This window comes from Eucyclogobius newberryi, unplaced genomic scaffold (assembly GCF_026437365.1).
Source record: "Eucyclogobius newberryi isolate DKJ021-1_F unplaced genomic scaffold, fEucNew1.0.hap1 SCAF_21, whole genome shotgun sequence".
Classification (NCBI taxonomy): domain Eukaryota; kingdom Metazoa; phylum Chordata; class Actinopteri; order Gobiiformes; family Gobiidae; genus Eucyclogobius; species Eucyclogobius newberryi.
In genome coordinates, this window is record NW_027315846.1 from 20308230 (window position 1) to 20330815 (window position 22586).

General features: G+C 40.4%; 4 protein-coding genes across 4 annotated transcripts in view; 3 read left to right on the forward strand and 1 right to left on the reverse strand.

Moving 5' to 3' along the window:
- mrpl35 (mitochondrial ribosomal protein L35) overlaps positions 1 to 15504 on the forward strand; it is a 108990-nt gene extending 93486 nt beyond the window's left edge. Inside the window, exons 2-5 of the mRNA XM_072458358.1 lie at positions 14270 to 14305; positions 14476 to 14641; positions 14720 to 14861; positions 15267 to 15504. Of these exons, the coding sequence (XP_072314459.1) occupies positions 14275 to 14305; positions 14476 to 14641; positions 14720 to 14861; positions 15267 to 15455 (528 nt within the window). The 5' untranslated portion in view covers positions 14270 to 14274 and the 3' untranslated portion in view covers positions 15456 to 15504. The remainder of the gene's footprint in view (positions 1 to 14269; positions 14306 to 14475; positions 14642 to 14719; positions 14862 to 15266) is intronic.
- On the forward strand, positions 461 to 5459 carry cfap99 (cilia and flagella associated protein 99). The gene is made up of 15 exons (XM_072458183.1): positions 461 to 577; positions 1055 to 1196; positions 1271 to 1365; positions 1433 to 1539; positions 1725 to 1902; positions 1968 to 2048; positions 2208 to 2270; positions 2979 to 3068; positions 3308 to 3393; positions 3467 to 3671; positions 3766 to 3907; positions 4054 to 4205; positions 4278 to 4483; positions 4999 to 5167; positions 5286 to 5459. Exons 1-15 carry the CDS (start codon positions 464 to 466, stop codon positions 5376 to 5378), a joined length of 1923 nt encoding a protein of 640 aa, XP_072314284.1. The 5' UTR covers positions 461 to 463; the 3' UTR covers positions 5379 to 5459.
- On the forward strand, positions 7961 to 12491 carry LOC140370493 (uncharacterized). The gene is made up of 8 exons (XM_072457658.1): positions 7961 to 8098; positions 9675 to 9866; positions 10056 to 10194; positions 10269 to 10357; positions 10426 to 10489; positions 11955 to 12043; positions 12115 to 12227; positions 12295 to 12491. The coding sequence occupies exons 1-8, from the start codon at positions 8050 to 8052 to the stop codon at positions 12472 to 12474; spliced, it is 915 nt and encodes a 304-aa protein (XP_072313759.1). The 5' UTR covers positions 7961 to 8049; the 3' UTR covers positions 12475 to 12491.
- A 32-nt stretch (positions 15505 to 15536) lies between the features above and the next one.
- Positions 15537 to 21969, reverse strand: reep1 (receptor accessory protein 1). The gene is made up of 8 exons (XM_072458355.1): positions 21825 to 21969; positions 20629 to 20701; positions 20481 to 20557; positions 20232 to 20352; positions 19717 to 19830; positions 19183 to 19345; positions 18165 to 18433; positions 15537 to 16822 (listed from the first exon to the last, which is right to left on the reverse strand). Exons 1-8 carry the CDS (start codon positions 21854 to 21856, stop codon positions 16784 to 16786), a joined length of 888 nt encoding a protein of 295 aa, XP_072314456.1. The 5' UTR covers positions 21857 to 21969; the 3' UTR covers positions 15537 to 16783.
- Between the last annotated feature and the right edge of the window lie 617 nt (positions 21970 to 22586).

Genomic DNA, 22586 nt, shown 5'->3' on the forward strand with positions numbered 1-22586 from the left:
GCTTATTTTTTGAAAAAAGTATTTTTTTTGTGTTGTTAATATTGATAAATATTCAGATTATTATTTAAGATTAAAACAGAAACGTCTCGTTGCTACATTGAAGGTTTTTCTGTCTTCTTTATTCGCCTGGATTAACGTTACATGGCAACAGCCACAAAACATAAAATATGTCAACAAATCTTGATTTTCTGTAGATATTTATATAACTATGTATTATAACATTTTGTAGTGTGTGTTTGTTTGTTTTTTACCGGAAAGGCAAACATGTGGACTGGGTTGACTGTTTGCGATATTTGGTTGCCAAGCAACGTTAACAGTCGATTTGTGTTAACTAACCTGATCACAGCTGAATTATGTCGTTTGGTCCAATACATCAAATGAGTTTATTATAATTAGGCCGTGACATACAGAGATTCTTGACATCGCGCAACTGTTTTCTTCGTGTTGGAAACATATGGATCCCATGTGTGTGAACTATGAGCCGCTGGTGCGGGACGCCATCAGGCTCCTGCACGAGTTCAGTGCGAGCAGGCAGTGTCCGGACGACTTTGTAGAGGACATCTCTAAGGATCTGCAGGTTGGTGCAGAGTTTTATCATACTTCTCTGCAATCCATAAACATAAGGTTTGTATTGTGGCTGGCTCGTCCATCACTGTGAACTGTTTTGTGCCGTCACTGGGTTTTGGCGGTCGCTCTTTGGGAAACTACTTGAAAGTTCATGCTCTGGATGATTTTAATCAACAAACTAATTTGTGGTCGTACGCTCTACATTGTGCGCCCACCTGCGACCCCTGCGCCCTTGTGCAGAGAGCAGAAGGTCACTATGACATGGTCACGAGATATTTATGGCTTATCGGTACCTTGAGCACTTTTTCCCATCATTTTTCTTGGAACTCCCTTCAATCGGACTTGAGGTTGGGTGGACTGGTCTCACTTAGGGGGTTTTACTTGATTAAAAAAATATATATAATAAAAAAGAGATCTCAATGGGTCCTGCCCTGGTAATACAAAGGTTACACGTGCCAAACCTAAATGTTTGTGTGTTTCTCTGCAGAGCCTGGACCCCCAGCATAAGAGCTTCATCCTCCACACTGTCTCTGGGTGTATTGAGCAGAAACAACTCCTTGATGTTGTTGTCAACCTTTTCTACAGAAGTGCTGAAAGCGTGCCCAAAAGTGACCTCACCATGTATCTAGGTAGATCTATAACTCACTTTCCCCCCAATGTTAAGTTTTCTTTGTGCTCTAAATTAAATGTTTATATTGTTTAGTTGTCTGTTATCTCACCACACGTTTCTTGGATCAACTGGGACTTAAGTGTTTTGGCAGCATTCTCAAATCCCTTGGTGTTAACAAAGTACAGAAAGTAAGTCATTAACAACTCACGACAAAAGAGAGAGGAAACACATATTTGTCTAACTCTATGTTTGCAGTTCTTGCTTTTCTTCTTGTCAAACCTCACCACAGTGGTCCAGGAGAAGTGGATGGGCATTTATGACGCTGAACATGTCCAGAAACAGTGGATAGAGCCTACTCTCAGGTTGTGAAGAAGCCTTTGGTTTTACATACAGTATTTTTCTTCAAAAGAAATGTAAAGTCATCATTGTTTATGGTCATTATTTTCTTTCCATCTCAAGCATATTTAGTTCAGAGTGTGAATGTATTGGGAGAATCATAAGTTCAATTTTCATGGTTATTTATGGTCATCACACATTCTCCTGTTAGGTGGCGTCCTGAGATCATTGCTGTCCTGGAGCAGCTGTCAGTGAAAGCTTCATGTGGGAGTCAGCTGAGGAAAGCTCCAGCTAAAACCACAGAACCTCAGGAGTTTGCTCTGACCAGACCAAAGCCCAGAGCCGTCATTGTCCCTGAGATCATCCCCGAGCTGGAGAAACAGCGACCGGTCAGTCTCACCCCCTGCGCCTCGCTTGTCATTATCTCCTCAGACTAACACAGAATGTTCTGTAGGTGCCCAGAACGGCCTACAAGGCTCCAAAAGAAATGCAAATTATTGCAGATGTCAAACAAAAACAACAACAAAAGACTGAGGTGTGTTTCAAAAACAATATTTCTTAAAATATTCCATTCACAATCACATGGCCGTTTACTTGATGTTTTATGGGTCGCCGTGAGCGCTCACAGAAAATGAGATGGAAGATGATTACATGCTGTGACATTTGTCTTGTTTGTATGTGTTTCCTGTAACAGAGACAGCTGTACAAGGCCAATCATGACAAACCATTGGAGTCACACAAGTCCAAACACTATGAGGTAAAAGCTAAAACATTGGTTTTATTTTTGAGGTTTGTCTGATTTTTTTTGTTATATGTAAAGAATAAAGTGATTTGATCAAAGTCATGACAACAGCATGACAAGAATGTGCACGTGTGCAAGTGAAATAAACACTGAAAGAAATACTTTAAGTGGGTATAATTAATCACAATATTGTTAAGTGATCATTAATGGGGTATTGCATACTCATATTAGACTACCACTATTTGCCCAAAATGCCCCCAATTGGCCTATTTTCAATGTTTTGAATGTACTCTTATTGTACATTGATATGTGCAGCATATGGACCTTTCCATATGGCTTCCCACCAAACCACCATCTGTTTTGGGTTCACTGACCTAATCCTATCTGTTTTGCTTGTGCCTGGGTAAACAGGCCGGGTTCTTTGTGGATGCATTTCAAATGTTTGCCCCCTCAGCTAAGGTGTGTCAAAATAACACAAGAGGGACTCAAACTTTGATGCCTCAGGTGTATGTCAGTTTGTCTGTGAATAATAAGATGCTCCAGTTGGTTTGTGTGAGAGTCAAAGCTGCTTCAAACTGTCATACACTACCAGTGATGTTGATTGACACAGACATAAATTGTTTTAGGAGATGGAAAACGCAAAAAAAAACATGTTTTTTGAGGCTACTTTCAGGCACAATCTGAGAATCTTTTTCTAACGTTTTCCACAATTTTGGTTCACAGAATGTGGTGTTTAAGATAGAGGAAAGCATCCAGTCTAAACTAAGGTTTAACTCTTTCCAGTCTACACAACTTCCCTCCACAACAAAGCAAGTGAGTCCATATATGTATATACATCTTAGTGTGTTATATGGACAAAAATGAATATGTGGATCGAATTACTTGAATCCAGAAGAATAATTGCATCATCCTAACTGGTTTCTATTTATTTCAAAGATGTACATCTGCCAATTTTGTACGAATTTAATTTTCAAAATGACTGTTAGATAGTTGTATTTCTCATCTTTTACTGGTTTACCTGTGCTATTGCTTGTCATGTTTGTCTTTCTTAGTCCAACTGGCATATTAGGCTGAATAGTGCAGCTATCCTGAGACAGGGGGCGCTGGTTGATCGTCAGCTAAAGCAGGAGTTTCAGAGGTACTAGAGTACTACTATGCACCAGATTTCTCCCTCTTCTTGGCTTTCATGGTCCATGTGTGTTTTTGATCAGAATGGAGAGTCTTGTGGAAGGGGCACAGGAACCGTCTGCTTTCCTGCAGTGGCAAAATGAAATGCGTGAGAAGGACTTGCAAGAACAGTTGGCTAAAGTGGAATGCAGACGTCTAGAAGGCCGCATAAGTCATGAGGAGGCCGCCATGGCCCGCTCCCGTCTTATGGCTCAGAACCATGCAGCTGCACAGGTCAAGAAAGAAGAGGTGACTAAGTATTGACTGTTTCAGGAGATTCCAGAGAAATACTGAAACTGCTCTGACAGTTCACACCAACATGTGTTTTTCTTTTTCTTTCAAGGCAGCAGAGTTGATGCGCAGATACGCTGTCAAGAGGCTGCAGGAGGAAAAGGAGATGAGAGAGTTGGTACAACAAGTGTCAGATGGTCACAAGAACGCCAGAGCTGCCACAGAAAAGTTGCATGCATTGAAGAAGAAGATTGGTAGGTCTTTGTAAGAACAATTAGAAATACAAAACAATTATAGCTAGGTGAACATGGACATGCAAAAATATCCATTCTTTAATGATGGTAAATATCCTGCATATGTCTGAATCAAACCTGCAGTGTCATGCTGCTTTTTTTTTCAGTGAGAGAGGTTTCCAAAGAGAGCCAAGAACATCTAAGGAGAGCACTGGCAGAGGCCCAGGCAGAAATTATCAGAAAATGTGAAATCATCCGTCAGATTCACGCTATTGAATCTACTTCTAGCACCAGAAGTTGCAGTTTTGATGACAAAGAGGTAAGCAGGAAGTGATGGTGAGCACTTTAGTGTGTTGTGTAGTTTGTATATTTGTATGCGCCTGTTCCTCAGACTGGGGGCCATGAGCTGCTGGTAGAGATGTCTCTGCGTGAGCTCAGGGAGCGACTGGCTCTTCTGAAGGAGGCCCAGCTTGTCCAGAGGCTACAGCGACAACAGAACATCCACCAGCAGAGGCACAGGAGAAAACAAATGCTCCAACACAAGCTGGACACCATCCACCTCCACAACAAAGCACTCAGACAGACCACAGCCAGCAGGTCAGCAACTGCCTCTCACAACGTGTGAACTTGTGAAGCTAGTAGTGTTATATTAGGTTTATGAACATAATTGTGTTGTGTTACAAGTTCAGTCTTTATCTTAATGTGTCTGTAAGCATTGGTACCTTGCACAATGTCTTCTGGTTTACTAATACAATAGCCTCAGACCTCCTTTAAGATAATGTTCATTTGACTTACTGCCAGAGGATTTCCTATGATGGACCACTACTGGACGAATGAGTGATTACACCGACTTCCATTAAACATTTTAATTAATGAGTGTTTCTTTGGAAAAACCATATCTTTAAAACATCTAAAATAATAAACTCCTCAATGCCCCTTTTTAATTGCACAGTGGAGAGATTAGGAGACAACAAACTAGAGCTAAAGCTAAGAACTGTGAGAGAGATTTGTAGTGTGTCGCTCTTACATGGCACCATGCTAAAGAAATAATCTGTAAATTAACCTACAAAACCTCAATGTTTTATGTTGTTTCTGTCATGTGGTTTTGGTAGGAAGGAGCAGACTAAGCAGCAGCCGGGCTGTCCACAAATGGTGAGAGTAGATGAGTCCGTCCTGGCTCTGCAGAAGAGGCTGGAGGAGAAGAAGCAGGAACGTAACTCTCTGAGACACAGGGACAGCAGCTGTAGGGGGCCATCTCACACTGGAGGGTCATTACGCAGTGTAAGTTATTTGTACATTTAAACAAGACTTATAAATCATTCACTCTGTTATGATCACGTTTACAGCTCAATGAAATGTTGAAAGTGACCACACACTTTGTGCCTTTGTTCTTCAGCAGAGGAGCTGTGAGCAGAGGGACCGTGAGCAGAGGGACTGGGGGGAACTGGAGCAGACTTTAGCCCATCAAATACAGAAGCTTTCTCTGATGTGACAGTGCTACTCTCTGCTGGACTCTATGGAGACAATCGGGTTTAGTCGGGAGTTTATGCTAGTTTTAGACTTGGATTTGTGCTGGTTTGGTCCTGGTCCTAAGTTCTTACACCAGGTTTAAACCTGGATAATTTATGATGAAAGCTAATAAAACTAATATGTTTTTTAAAATGTTTTTTAAGAGCTTATGGGTTAATTTGCTAAACCCTAAATCATGTGATTATAACTAGACATTAACAGGAGTCTTAATTGTGATTTGTTTATGTCTTTAATATGTTTAATCATGGCCACCACTACTATTTTATTGGCTCGAGCCATTCCATGGAATGCGACAAGTCTTTGTTATTGCCTGGTTTCTTCTTCTTCTTCTTATTATTATTATTCATGGTCATTTTGCCACAACTCGGGCATTTTGACCCCCTGAACATTGATGAATGTCACACATGGGGACATAGGTCACATGGGGACATAGGTCACATGGGGACATAGGTCACATGGGGACATAGACGCGATCGGCTCGGCCCGAACTCCAATAAAATGGAGGTTGTGAGAACGCCCGTCGCAACAGTGCCGACTAGTTCAAAAAAGAAAAAACATGAACTGCTTCATCTTTGGCCTAGGCACATGCAACTTGGGACAGTGATAGAGCTACCTTTGACCTCTGACCTTTGACGAGTAAAACACACCTGGCAGCATCGCTCTATGATAAACAGGAAGTCAGCCATGTTAAATCAAAGTGGCACCGCCACGTTTAACTTTTTTTTTTCAACATCGTACTTGTCCTAGGTTTTTTGTCCGATTGAGCTCAAAACAACACTTTTTGCATCTAAAGACGTTGAAATGTAAAAAAATATATATTCCTCACGGTCAAAAAAGGCTTAATTTCCTGTTTTTTCAAGGACAAGTCACGCCTATTGGAATTGATCTACGAAGCTCATATTTCACGCACTATTGTGTTTTTATGGTCTGATTGGAAATAATTAATACCCATGTAATAAATTTACTCCCTACCCATTGTGTGAAAAACTCAACATTGTCTGATTTGTTTGAAACTCATGGTTTATATTCTCCTCGAGACGCCATGAAAAAAGTGCATTGTAGATATTGTGTAAATTCACTATTGGCCAGCAGAGGCACAATTAATGCCTTCACTTCCTCGTCTTCTTTTATTTTGATGGAACGTTTCCTTTTAGCATTAGCATCAGCATTAGCGGCGAGTCTCTGTTGCTAGGTGACGGAGGTACAGGGAGGAGGGGGTTTAAAGAATAAAGTGTAAAGAATAAAGCCTAAAGAATAAAGTTTAAAGAATAACGTCTAAGAGAATGCAGTGTCGGGGCAATCGCAGGAAGGCGGTTGCGCTGTTGGCGAGAGCCATCATCTACCGCGTACTTTTACGGACTACGAAAAGTCTGAGGTATAAAGTCTGGCGGTAATGCAACAATTGGATGCCAACCGCCATAAAACAACAACAACAACAACAACAACATTATCTACCGCGGCTTTAATTATTATTTTTATTTTGTATTTATTTTTTATCTATCTCTATATCTGTATAGCTATATATATATATATAAACCATCAATAAAACATGCAATACTTTTAAATACAATATCACATACAATATGTAATGAAATCAGGCAAACGAGCATTGTCTTTGTAGATAATCTTGTAATCTTGTGCAAGTGCATTGATTTCACAAAATGGCACAAGTGTGTGTTTTGTTCCATTGATATGGAGCAAAGTACCTCAAAGCCTTTTTCCCTCAGTTCTGTGTTGATACGGTGGGAAAACAAACATGTCATGAGTTCTTCCTGATCTGATGTTCAGCATACATGTTATATAATCAGGCATAATACCAATAAGGGCCTTGTTAACAAACAAAGGGCAGTTTCCATTGGTTTGTGCTGTATTAGTACAGATATATAATGTGAAAATACTTATTTGGTGACAAATAAAATTGTTCAGTTCAAACAATGAATCAAGACGATAATGTGAACCACGATTTTTTTGGTTTGTCTGCTTTTCCAGAAATCACCAATAGAATGCAAATAATGGCTTTCACAATTATAATACACGAAGTAGGGGAAATCAATTTGTTTATCTTTTTTGTTCTGTTGTATTACTAATGTCATTGAATTAAGTGTTTCATATGAGGATGATTGTAAGTCAAGCACATCCATTATATTTAAGTTAGCTTTGAGGAAAGTGTTTTTTTACATTGCTGACAGCAATTTTTTTTAACTTTGTTCAGTTCACTAAATGTAGCTTTTTTGCGAGGGATGCCACAGGACACACAGCTGAATGTGCTTTTCATGTCAAATGTTCTCGTTTTAGAAACTGCTGCCCAAGTGTGATAGAAGCCTCTTAATCCTGAGGGAAATTGATTATTTCTAGCCTTAGATTTTCATTTTGTAAGAACATTTTTGACTCCATTGAAAACCAGCAGGAGCCAGTGGTGCCCCCTATTGGCCAGTTGTCTTGGTCCGTTCCCCCTTTTTTCCTCTAAAGCAGAATCACATGATGCATATTTGTCATATGACTGTGATGAGGGACAGATCCAGATCTCAGTGTGAGCAGGAGCAGGCGGCTCTCCAGGAGGCTTGAGCCGTTGTCCGGGATGAGAAGCTGCAGCGGCTCGTTGTTTGGAGGCAGTGCTCGATAATCTCAGCGGGATGCGAGACCCAGGACCTCTGCCTGCGCTTTTCGCCGCGTCTCTGCTCGGTAAGGAACAAACTATTTCAAAGTCCTGTCGAGTCATAAGTATAATTCTGTACACATATCGTAACATTTTATAAATAAAACTTGTGAGAAGCCCTGTCAATCTGTGCAGATGTGGTTCTTTGTAGAAATCTAAATGAAATATTGGTTTCTTATTGGAAAAATCGTTCTATAACAGCTGCAAAGCAACTTTTGGATTCGCCCAGAGACAGAGCCACAGGAACCACATGACCTGATCTTTATAATTGTATTGCATGAGGAGGCTCATATTCACGAGCACAGGGATAATGTGATTACAAGAGCCACAATATGGACTCTGTGTGGCGGTGTTGGGTCACGCTCCTGGACAAGAACAAGGAAAAAAAGAGGAAAAGTTTGGTCCTGTCCTGATTGGCACTCAGGACCTGTGTGACTTTTAATTCTTCTCTGCTTCTCTGCACATCCTCTGTGTTCAGCCAGGGACAGGGCAATAGTGAGAGATACTGCATTAATCACACGTCTCCTAAGGCTTAATATTGGTTGAAAGTTTGTTTACATTATTGTTGTTAATGGTATGTGTGTATATATGTATGTATGTATGTATGTATGTATGTATGTATGTATGTATGTATGTATGTATGTATGTATGTATGTGTAGTAGTTGTTGTTTATTGTTGTTTTTAACCCGTTTCTGGTTAGTTTTAGTCATAGAATAGGCAATATATACTTCATTGGGGACATTTGCACTTTGCATTTGACCCATCCTTCAAAGTTGCTGGGGCAAATACAGTGCAGTACCAGGGATCTTCTTCAGACCGTAATCCAGTTTTTAATCCAGTCTTTGTCGATAAAGCAAAAGAAAACGGCAGTCCAGTTGACCTATATTTGCCATAAAGGTCATAACTCTTTGCTGCATACATTTTAAAGCCATCTGAAGATTTCATGATGGAGTTGTTTTTGTTGTGGGTTGTTCTGAATTTTAGGGTATTGGGGGTAAAGGAGACTTATGTTGAGCCTCTGTGTCGAGGTGGGAAGCCCTGGTAATCCTGGATATTTGGCTGTGTTTACTGCTTAGTGATACTGTACACGTTTAGGATAAGACAATGTTCAGATCCATTTGTACTAGACGATTGCAATGTCCGTCAACATCTGCTTTTTATTTTCAGCAGTTAAACATTGTAAGAGTTTTCAATTATCGGTAATTGCTGTTTGTTTGTTTGTTTGTTTGTTTGCTTGCAGACATGACACACACACACACACACTTCCTATAATTAATCTTCACATTAACTACAGTCACCACTTGCCTAATCTAAACCGTAACCTATTTTAACACGTAGCTGGCCACAAAATTGAGTTTGTGATCTACAAATAAAGTATTTACTTGACAGGACCTGATGTTGGTCCCCATAAGTGAGGCAGTACCCATAATGAGACAAAAACCTGTCCGCACACACCAATGATCAAACGAAAGCACGTGAAGTGTTGAGTGTGGGATGCATTCAGTTCAACAGTGACAATGACATAAATAAGCCACACATGCCCAACCAGCGAAGCAGTTTGTGGCGTTTGTAAATTGTTGAAAATATTGCTTGTATTTCAGGCCTAGTGCTGAGTCAGACCACTCTGACCCCTGCCCTCACTGACACCACACCCAGTGATGTGAGCGCTCCCACCACCCCCATGGTCCTCCTGAGCAGCACCCCAGGCACACCCATCAGCACCACTCCAGGGTGCTCTGCCTTCAACACATCCACATGTGAGCCGTGTCCCCCGGGATCGCAGTATGACAACAGTGAGTCTCTTTTCCACTTCTTACACGTGGTTTAGTCAAGACCCGAGGGCACAAGGGGCCAAACTACTAAACTAAAGTGAAGTCTTTCTGAATTGAACAGGTCCTGATTTATGCCTTCTTTAGCACTACCATAGTAACCTACAGTGCCATGTGTGTTCTTATCCAGTCTGTGTTTTTGTCATGTTTCAGACACTCTGCTGTGTGCCTGCTGTACTGAACCTGGGCTCTGTCTATTTCCTGGAGCATGTCTACAGTGCCCTTTGGGCTCCTATCAGCCTCTGACAGGACAGCAGCAGTGTTTGCCCTGCGCTCGTGGCTTCTACACTAAGTATTTACTTATATGTAAATATATATATGTAATATTAGTTAGCATTAGACTAAAATGTATTCCACCTCTCACAGTTTCACAGGGAGCCCGCTGTGTCACGCCTGTCCTTTAGGGTCCTTCAACAACATCACCGGAGCAGATAGCTGCATCAGCTGCTCACCAGGTTGGCCATTTGATTTAACCTGATGATGTTTTGGCTCTGATTGTTTGCTAAAAGCTCTTTGTCCTCAGGTTCATTCTCGTCTCTGCAAAGTTCCACATTATGTTCACCATGTTCACTGGGAACTTTTTGCAAGTAAGCTTAAAAAGGATAAGATAAGATGATGTTGCTCTTCTTCCTGGTTACTGCAGTCCAAATATTTGTTTCGAAAAGTACTTATGTAACCACTGCATCAGGCATCACATGCTTCTGTCTCATTACACTGCAGTTGTTATTCACCCAAAAAATTACTTTATATAGACTGTTATGATTAATAAATACATATTCAGCCACATTTGGACAACAATGTTTTGCAAGAAATCTGTGTCACAGCTTCTCCAAAACAATATTTTGAAATAAACCAAGCATATGACAGGTTCTTAGAAACAAGTCGGCGTCATCCCTCATTTGTCCAGGAGTTTTACATTGTAGAAAAAAATCAGTTGTATCCTCTGAACGTTTTGACTCTCATCCAAGAGTCATTCTCAATCTGCAAGTTGAGTCTGGGAACTCAGGTTTTCATACTCTGTGTAAGCCCCGCCCACTGGGCAGGACGTCCTGATAAAGGGAGTTTTTGGTTTCACATGATACTGCTCTTCTTTGTGTTCCAACAGCCCTGTAATGGGCTATCTACGTCCTATTGTAACCTGACTTTCGCTCCCTCCTCACTGAGTACCTGATTAACATCAGAACGTCCCGGGCGTCTACCGCTCCCAGAGAATGACTCGTGGATGAGATTTGAAACGTTTTGTTTTTCTAAAAACACAGTCCAGATGATATAAGTGCATTTTTTCTACAATATGACATGTTTTCATGTTTTGTAATTATTATTTTATTTATTGGGGCAGTCCCTGTGGTAAATATTTATCATAGTTTACGTCAGTCGTGTTGCAATTTGTGAATAAAAATATTGTTTAAAATAAGCACAATTGTATAAACTTCACCAAACTTCATTGTAAAATCTTAAATATGTTGATAGGGTTTGGGTTATTATATGTTTTAGTGAATTGTATATAGCCTGTCTGTGCAGCTTGGTCATTAAAACATGTTAACATATTTAGAATAAACGTGCTTTAAGATGTCAAGAATAATACTTGAAATCAGTCTGAATGTCTTTTTTTTTAACTTTATTTTAAATCCATGTTGTGTTATTATGCTTTATTTTTAATTGGGTTGTGTAATTCTGATCACATTTTATATAATGAAATATTCTTGAAAGTCTTGATGATCTTAACCAGTGGTTCTCAGACTGTGACTTGTGGTACACATGCTTCTTCAAATAGTATGAGGATTCCTCTGCGATTCAAATAATTGCTGAATTTAGAATCTATTTATTCAACATTTGTCCTTGGGTTAGTCCTTGTTTAGAACTAGTATAGCAGTTGTGTTGTTGTATTTTAGATCTGCTTTACCCCAGAACTAGACTTAGAATAGTCCTGTTTGAAATCTATTTGAAAGGCCAAATATTTTCTTAGGTGGTACTTAGTGTGAAAAGACTTCATGGTCAATTTGATTTAGAGCTATTTGTAATAATGATATTTCATGGTGTTCTGCTGTTCAGCTCATCTGGTTGCTCCAAGTGCCAAATATGTCCTGCCGGTCGAGAAGCTCTGCAGAAAGGTGCCACAGACTGTACGCCCTGTCGACCAGGTAAGTCCGTTAAACTCCTTCAGCATCACTGTCATCACAGAGGAGTCAGGACAGGGCTCTGCTCTGCACAGGCATGCACAAGCCAGCTCACCAGACCATGTGCCAAATCTGCAACAGTGGCTCTTACCAAATCTTCTGGGGTCAGGAGCAGTGTGAGATCTGTCCAGAGAATCACTACTGCCCAGTAAGTTTTACACACGCTCACGTCTTACACACTTTTTTGCAACATGTCACTCATTTTTGTTCTTCAGAGTCCGGATGTGAATCCCATCCAGTGCCCCAGCGATGCCTTCTGTCCTCAGGGCAGTCTGGCCCCTGGCTACTGCATGGAGACCTTCTTCCGAAAAGCAGGGGACACGTGTGAACTGGCCCCTGTCACTATAGCTCTGCTTGTGGTTGGAGGAGGAGGCAAGTGCAATAATGATGTTTGAATTATTTACTGTTTTTGTGCCATAATGTTTTTTGTGGTGTTTTGTGTTTTTTTTTTTTTAAACAATATACACTGTAAAAACATCTGTCTCTATCATTGATATCAAATGTTTTCTCCTGTTGCAGTGGGCCTACTCTTCATCATCCTCATGCTGCTCCGCCGGCGCAGAGACACAGATGGGGAGTTGTCAGTGGCAAGGGCCCCTCTGCTGGGTAAAGAGCGTCCCCAGGGCCGATACTATGGCATCCCCTGTGACGCTGAGCCTGTGTATGCGGGCTGGTGACATCCGCGTTATGGACTAAACTTGTCATTCTCACTTTTCTTAATGAACTTGTGGTGACCTACCTTTTTACCAGTGTTTGATTTAATTCAGAAAGACACATGAGTCCATTGTAGGCATGACACTGTTCTACACAGAACCACTTTGTAAAGGTTATTGGATTATTTGAGGTATGTTGGTGTAAACATTCTCTATTCAAAAAGCACTTTTCTTTGAGGTAATTGATTTATTTGACTTATGAGTCGGCCCTGTTTATTTTATTCAAGCTATGTGTAGAGCATTTTTGGTTGTGTGAATTTTGTATTTAAATTCTGAAATATTGTAATTGTGTTCATTTTCTCATATTTTTTTAAGTTTTAACAAAAAAAAAATATTATTATACAAAACAAAACAAATACCAAACTCTGAATTAAATATTGGCACATCAGTTTCACACACGTTTTAACAGCTTAGCTTTAATATTGATATTTTCACCTGCATTCCTAAATGGATATTAACTTGTGTGCACACTTAATTTTTATGTCAACAAGGACCAACAGTGACTAACAAAGCAAAACGCTGGAGATAAACATATTACAGCATGTCCAGGAACAGAGAGTGAAACAGAGGCTGTATTGTAGGCTGCTTGTTCTGACTTTAGAATGCTATATTTGACCTGTTAGGCTTGTTGTAACAAACTATTCTGGCTTATGCTGCAGCAGCTACCTGCTTGACTTTATATAGCCTAGATGTTATGGCTTTACCAGGAATGTACCACTCTATGCCATCAAAGTGATCTATTTTACATGTATTTAATTACATGTGTTTTTATTGCCTTGAAAAATATCTTGAAAAACAAGAATTGGTCTGTTGGCACCACCTGCGAAGCTAAAATATCTATGGAGACAAACAAGTAATGGGCCATCATCAGTGATGAGAAGAATACTTTGAAAATCTATTAAGTTAAAATACTGAATGTCTGCATTAAAATGTATTTTATATCGTATTGTGTTTCTTGCTGTAATTAAAAACTGTATTCTGAATATTAGAATACTTAAAGAATGTGTTATAATATAGTGTGAAAACACGGCATACAATTAAAACAGTTTTTTGTTTCACCATTTGTCCTGCATTTATGAGTTATGAGAATCTTTATCACAAATTACAGATGCACTCACTGTTTTTTTGTCTTCTCACTAATTCAGTGCAGTTCGAAGCCTAGATTTGATTATCAAAAAACAAAATGTATTCCTCCCAACCATAACGTCAACGTCAGTGCACCTTCAAGTCCTTATTCATTACTATTTGTACACTGTACATTTGGGACTAAACCAGAAACTAAACCAGGACAAGAACATTCACAAAGACTACATTAGGACAGTTCACTCTTCATTCTCACATAAAACAGATGAGCTTTAGTTCTCAAATAAACCACACGATAGGCTTATTATGACAGTGGCTGTTTGAAAAGAAGCCGCTAGATGGCACTAACGAGCTGCTTTCCTGGTCCTACGGGCTTCCGTACATTCGCTTGTTGAAAACATGGCTGCGGCCTTTGCAAGAAGAGCGTGCGGTTAGTACATAACTCCCTTTTTATCCAATATTGAATGACTTAGCTTTTTCTTATGATTCTAAACTGAGTCCAGGCTTAGCGTTATTGATTGTTGGAGACAGTCGTCTCCCCGGTTTCTGCATGCCTCTCACTTCTGCCCTGTGTTGTCATATTGTCCTTGGGTTTGACAGGTCTGCTTCGGCCGATCGCAGTTTCTCTGGGCAGTCGGACGGCTCAAGTCTGTCACTTGTCCAGTGTTGTCCGTCCTCCGCGGCTTTGTAGCTTTGTCCTACCCAGGCAAAGCGCAGCTCTGTGGGCTCCACTCAGCCTCACACCGCGGACCAGCATCCTCCAACGGTGAAGGCTCAACACTGATCATCAGGTCGCTCTGTCCAAGTGCACTTGTCTAATATTGTGCTGTATTTGTGTTTCCAGTGCGTCTCCTCTTGCTCCCAGCCTGTCTCCACCGAGCAGAGGGCTCACGTACTACAGTGTGAAGAAGGGGAAGAGGAAAACATGCAAGTCCGTCACGGACAGGTTCATGAGGTTGCACTGTGGCCTTTGGCTCAGACGCAAGGTACAAATATCAAGTTTATTTGGTTATTACATTTCTATGCATGTGCCTGTTGTACAGAACTAGATGTAGCCGTAGTGATGTTGCTCCAGGTGCAGTGTAAAGAATACAACACATCCACACACCTGATTACTATATTCTACACTGACAGTATATTGTGAGCTACTTTATTTATGTTATGTTCTTGTTTTTAGTAGGAACTTGCTATACTATTTGAACTCTTGGTTTGTCATTGCTTTTATTTTTACCCTTTTGTTTTGTCCGATCCAAACCTAACTCTCACAAGACCATGTGTGTACAATCTTGCGACAAATTCATCTCACAAGATCTTTGAGCAAGAGAACCCAATTGTCAGGGCTGAATCATATTTGAAATTCTTGTTGAAAGTATGATTTTGCTGATGTGTAGGCTGGGTACAAGAAGAAGCTGTGGAGGAAGGTTCCTGCCAGACGGCGACGCCTGAGGGAGCAGGTCTTCTGTAATAAGACCCAGAGCAGACTGCTGGACAAAATGACTACATCCTTCTGGAAAAGGAGGAACTGGTTTGTCAACGATCCATACCTGACGTATCATGACCGGAACAACCTCAAAGTCTAATGGATGTCTTTATTGTGTTAATATCTTGTAATAAAATTGTATTAAATATTAAATGTAAATGATAAAAAAACAGACAAGACAGTGTTGCTTCACATTTCTGAGTATGATTGGATTTCATTTTTAACAGGAAAACATTTGAAATCATTCAAATATATTCTCACCACTCTACAGTCACAAATGCTTATGTTTATTTTCACTTATTCAACATGTTTGTCATTCTGGCCTGCCAGAAAAATAATCCCATCTTTTTTTTAGAGTGGTGTCTCTAGTAAATGAACAGTACTTCACTAACAGTGATGTCAATGCACAGATTGATGACACATTTAGAAGAACATAGTAAGTCAAGGGTGAAGAGGTTCACTTAAGAAATGTTTTTGTCATATAAATTAATAAACATGCAGATATAGATCATTCTATGCACAATTGTATAACTGTGCTACTTAGCAAAAATTGAGCAACACCTGCAACAGTAACACTGGACTACAAATAAATGCTCAAGCCATCAGTTTTCACATGTTGGCGGAATAGGACATTTGTGTGCAGACAATCTTTACCAATAACAAGGGAGATGAAGTGTAAACAGAACAGTTGTACCTGAGAAATGCTTGTTCCATCCACTCCAAACAACTGTTACATGTCAATGTGGGTGATAACGGGACAAAGCTGAGGCTAAGGAAAGAAACTAAAGCGATCGGTCTGCTTCCAGACACATGTGAGATGTACTGAACGCCGGATTTGTCAAGAAATAATCAGTATTACGTAATTCATATTGATCGTACGGGTATGATTTTTGTTTTGAGATAAGCTCCAGTGATATAACTATTATACAAATATCAAACTTAAGATTTCATTATATTCCGAGGTTAAAAAACAGGATATATTCAACTTGAGAAATTTGTTTTAACACCTCCCTCAAAATAAGGCTTTGTAATGGAGCAAGAACATTGTCTTTGAGAGGCCAGTGGGGAAAACATCCCGATCACAATTCTTTAGTGTCCAGTACAAACTAATAAGAGAATGCGCATGCAGATGCCTATGTATGACATACTGTAACCAAGGTAAGTGCACACAACTTTACAGACATAAATACACATATTCCATAATCAAATTAACTGATAACCGTCAGTGTGTAGCGGTGTCCATTCACTCAATGTCTCTTACTTGACCAGAGCAACAAGCGATGTACTGTATAGTTTAGGAGGGTCTGCAGCACTTTGGTTCTACCTTTTTCCAAAGCCAGGCTGTTTTCTTCTGAGCTTTAGGCCATTCACTGTTTGGACTTGCAGCAAAGGCAGTTGGAGTCACCGGGAGCGCACTTTCAAATGGCTTCATTGTTGTTGTTGAAGTCTCAGCACTCTAAGAGGAGGCTGCGAGTGAAAGACAAGACAGTCAACTTAATAATACTTTGAGAACTACAGGGCGAAAATCAACACAAATTCATCCCATTCATTATTAGTATCATTGAAATAAAATAATGCTTTTCACCATTAAGGCTATGTAACACAACAGATCAATCTCAGCAAACCAATCGGTGCCTTAAAAGGTGCACTGCATAGCTTTTCTGGTTGTTGATTTGCCTGGATTTTTTTACATTAACCTTCTCTTATTTGTTTTTCGGTCTTTTTTATTGTTATCGTTTTTTTTAGTCAAAACATGAATTCTAACCGTTCTTACTGTCTGACTTATAACTTAAGCCTGGTGGTGCCAACTGCATGGAGATAGATTAGTAATAAGTGGCGAAACCTCCACCAGAAAAGTTACACAAAGGATTTTAGCAAATATATCACAGCACAAAGTTGGGGTTTTTCCACAAACTTTTATATTATTCCTTACAGAACCTGAAATGTGTATGCTTGGACAATACTGAACGTTATCATAACCTAATTTATCCTGTGTTTTCTTTTGACCGTAAGCCATGTATATAGTAGAAAAAGCTTCAGTTGTAGTCATCTGGACTCGGTTATAAAAAATAGACGTTTCGACTCTCATCCAAGAGTCATTGTCAATAACAGAATTTAGGTCGGGAACTCCGATATTTATACTCTTCTGTGGTTTCTACTATGGAACACGCCTGGACGAATGAGGGATTACACCGACAAGCCATGAATATGTTTGTGTTTAAAAAAAAAAAAAAGTTTTCTAATTATAGTAGTTCTTGAATATGGCTTGTGCCCATCTTGTCTTGTCAGCGCATCAAAATTATCTCGTCTGTTCACACAATATAATAATGAAATAATACAAAAAACCCACAATATTTTGCATTACATAATTATATAAACCTGCGACAAGTTGGCCACTGTCCAGGGTGTACCCCGCCTAAGGCCCGAAGTCACTGGGATAGGCTCCAGTCACCCGCGACCCCGAAAGGGAACAAGCGGTAGAAAATGGATGGATGGATAATTATATAAAACAGATGTCGGTGTAATCCCTCATTCGTCCAGGCGTGTTCCATAGTAGAAAAAGCTTCAGTTGTAGTCATCATTATCACATCATTATTTTTTCTAACTGAGTCCAGATGACTACAACTGAAGCTTTTTCTACTATATAAAACAGATGCATATTTGAGTCTTGTCAGTAAACAGTGTGTTAGAGGCTTAACACGGCAAGGTTGCAAACACACTGATGCGTGATGATCAGTTCAGCACACGGTGAATATGTGAGGACAATCTCTAGAGGGGGAGGTTAGGATTGGGCAGCAGTTGACGGTACCTCTGGGGCCTTCCTCTTACTGAGCCTAAGCTGTGGGGAGCTAGATGCTTTGGGGATCTCTCTGCCCAGCTCCTCGGGGCGCTCTGGCGCAGAGGGAGAGGGGGGCGGGGAGGGCGTGGATGGGGCAGAGGACTGAGGGGTGAGGGAGAAGGTAAAGGACGCTCTCTCGCTCTGGGGCTCACTGTCTAAGGCTTGCTGGGACGGAATCTCCTTGGACCTCCATGTATCCAGCCCCAACAGTTCATAGTCCGCCATATCATCATCCTGTCCTGCACCGAGGAGAGTCGGGTCAACCACAAACCACACTGGCCGGGTATAAAACAAACATGGCCTGTGACTGTGATACGATTCACAACCGTGGAAGTATTTTGTAACGGGTTAGACCACAAATTACAAAGTTTATCATTGCATTTTATCAATCATATATATGACTTAGTCTCTTTGCCCTTAGGCTTTATTAGATAATAAAGCATGAAAAGGAGGTGAGAGAAGGGAGGACATTCAGGACATTGTCAGAGCTGGGAATCAAACTCTCAATGTTGAGGTCGGCCACACAGAGCCTGGCATATGTGCAGCTGTTTAACCATTCTGTCTTTTTTCCTGTTCACGTATTTGCACTGTAATAAAAGATCGTAAATAGACCGTACAATTGTAATTTTATGACCACCTATACCTGGTTCATCTGTTTGGACGTTTGTTCCTTCGATTACATTTAACAAGCTTGAGTTTGAGACAGTGTCGCTCGTGTTGTTTGCACAAGAACTTTGAAGGCATTTAAATGAATCATAACTACTGATTCGCTGAAGGAAAAATGTAATCACATGAAAAGAACAAACGGTAATTCTTCTGTGAAGCTGAATATAGAAGAGGAAGTTCTGGTGACTGCATGTGAGTGTGATCATAGGACTGTGTTGTGGCAGCAGTAAGTGTGGACCCAGAGGTGTGTCCTGGGTCAGACTAGTGTCCGTGTCTGTATGCTGAATAATACGCTGTAAAAAAGGTGAAGGGTTGTGGGTACCTTTTTGGCTCTCTGACTTGCTTCGCGTCATGGTTCTACTACGGTGCTGAACTGCTGCTGTGGGCTGTGCGGGTCCAGAGTGTGGGGTATCAGGGTCTGACTGCAGGGACGAGAGGTCGTGCATGCTGAAACTCCTGAGCCTGTCTGATAGCACGCCCTGGCCCTGGATGTGCAGCACACCAGAGGAAGATATCAGCAAACTCATACATGTTTTCTGTTCAATTTGTAACCAAAGTAGAAACACCAAGTACCACCAGTAGAAACGGTATAGTATTGTCATAGTTTTATGGAAAACAAATATAATTAGGTAGTGTTTCATAATATAATCATTACTTTATTTTGTTCTAGATTTGAAGAAATATAAATTCATATGTTTATAAATTAAGTGCTGTATTGGGTATGGCATAAGAATGACATGTTGACCTGTTCAATGGGTCCAGTCGGAAATACTGCACTCAAATGCCTGTTTAGAGTGATGGTGGTACTGTGCTTACTGTTCTCTACAGTCAGGTCAGAAGTGGGAGTCAGCAGTACCTTTGAGGCAGCCATGACTGCTGCTGTGGCTGCTACATTGAGCCCTTTCCTCCCAAAATGCACCAGCGTGTCATAGCTTTTGTCCTTTGCTTGGCAGAGGTAATCATCAATATCCTGAAAAATAAGGCAGGTTTTAAATAATGTGTAGTATTAATCACTAGGCTCCCCATGTTTCTACACAGATTATTGGAATAATATTGTACCTCGAGATTAATACCATGATAATATCAGTGCAAGCAATATATATTATATATTTATAATTCTTAATTTAAAAAGGTGCACCATGCATCTTTTCTGTTGGAAAAGTTTCATAGTGTACATTTTAAAAGATAAGGAATGTTCTTCCCTCACAAAGGGCCATTTGTACTCAGACATGTTGGACAGAAATGACATTAGTCACAACAGCACAGTGACTTAAGTCCAGTCGTGTTTTCACCTACTCTGCATCTGTTTTTCCCTTTCCTGGAAGCACATCACAGGAAGTCAACTGACAGACACACAGGATGGCATTTTACCTTTTCTTTGGAGGAAAGTGTGGGATGAACAAACTTCCTGTACAACACACTGGAGCCTTTTGTGTACGGCGACAGTAACCACACCACAAAGGCTATCTTCAGCTCATAATAGAAAGGAAGCCTAGAAGAAAAGGCAATAACAAAATAGTTAGTTGTCCTTTTATGTACCCAAGAGGAATATTATACAACACGTCACCATTACAGGGAAAACATTGCAACAATATCTCTTAAAACTCTTTAGTGACTTACCAGCATACAAAGGTGTCTGTGAAGGCTTCTACAGCTGTAAATAGGGCATATATTATCCAGTACATCATCCATTTTACCTAAACGAGAAAAACAAAATCAGTTTTCCCAAAGTCTTGTTGTGTGTATTAGGCAAGTATAATAAACTCACATATTCTTTGACATCTTTCGACTTCACAGCTTTATAAGAAGAATACGCTGGATACAGTGTGCCAAACACAAGTCTGCAGGGCAAAAGAATTAGGAAAGATAAGAGCATAAATCTGTGACACACTTGTTTGCATTAAGTGTTTGCACTTACTCTTGATTTAAACCTGAGCATTTGTTTAGTCTTTTCTATTTGGGAGTGACACTTGTGTCTTTGAGAGTTGCCAGAGAAAAGGACTTTATCCAAGCAACAGCTGTGAGTGCAACCTGCTCAAGTTACTAACCCACATCATGTTGCATTGCCCTGGTCCGTCCACCGCCCTGAACTCAAGACTGGAAACGACAACTAATGCCCCCATGCACCGTAGGGACAATTTTATGCATTTTCTTTTGGTCTTAAAGCACCAACAACTCAATACAGAAGATGGTAGCATAGCCATCTGTAACTCTACACCACAATCTAAATTTAATAAGTTCACTATTTTGAGGTTCGGGCCGGTGTGAGCGTAGGCCACACGATCTGATATGCTGATTCATAGTTTGTAACGGTAAAAATAACCATAACCTACAATAACAGCTGTTGCCTATTATTGGCTAGTCATTCATATTTATGAACATACCAGGCCTTGAACTGAAATCTTATCATTAAAATAAACTATTATGTGTATGTAAACTGAGAAGTCTGACCCATCCCTTACCCTTTTGTATTTCAAGCATGGGACATAAACAAGAAGCGCAGGAGCACCTTGTGTCTGTTATGTGCCATTTACAAAGAGAAAAGCAACCAAAAAATAAACATCTTTCTAACAGTGTTTAATCATATGTTCATGAAATGTTTATCCGATCAGGTCTCTTCTTTGTCTGTCAAAAATCCTCCTGATAAGCACAAAGAATGCCTGTCACTGGGTATGGCAGCCTACACTGCTAGTACTGAATCTGATTAAACCAGGGCGGCTGTGATCCTGTGTCAAAGCGCCTCCAGTGGAATTTTAACTGGCTTTAGTCAAACATTAATAGACATTGGTTTCACTTGCACGTAGCAATAAAACATTCAAACACGAAATACAAATTGCGGGTGTTTACATGGCTAAAACGGTGAGATCATCGACCACGGCAAAACGTACCGCGATTACGAACAAACCCTGCATGCAAAGATTTCACAGCATTATAGTTCAAATAATAGAAAATAAAATGACTTACACCACAAGTCTTGATATAATCCAGGAGACCATTGCGCTGAAAAAGGCGACAGGACGCGCTGTCTGCTGGGAGGAGTTTCCTCCAAATGACAGGCGCGTCTAGGGCAGTGCGTCCGCACGCGCACAAGCGCGACGTGATGCAGACGGAGAAGGTCCAAACACAGTCCATAGATGGCAGTGTTGTGTTGCACAATGGAGAAAGAGGCCAAGTTATTTGATTCAACACTTCATTGTCCCTTCAGTGAAATATACTGATGATTAGTAGGCCAACAATTGACAGAGAGGTCAGTGAGCTGTGGGTTAACTAAATGTATTGCGTTTATAATCATTTGACTGCAACTATCCTCTTAAACTCTTTGGTTGTGTGTGTAAATGACATAAATAGGCTTAAGCACCAGTCCTCTTTCTTGATCTGTGGACTCCTTACCTTCACCAATCCAAATGTAAATGCTTAAAACTTTTGTTCTTATTGCATGACTAGACTTAAATAAAACTGGCTGAGCACAATTATAGAACATATGTATGTGGCCCATTTGCTAAACAAAAGTGAATGATTGTGTATCTGTGGTCATTCTAGAGCAGTGCCCAGGTGAGCTCCAGCCCCATGGCGTACATGCAAGAGCCCAGCACCAGGTACACAGATGGGGTTTCGGTAGAACAAAAAGGAGCCAGGGAGCGTGACCTCAGGTAATCCAATCCTACAGACAGCACAGAGCCCAGGGAATCACTTCACCACAAACCAGCGCCAACAGACAAACTGAGG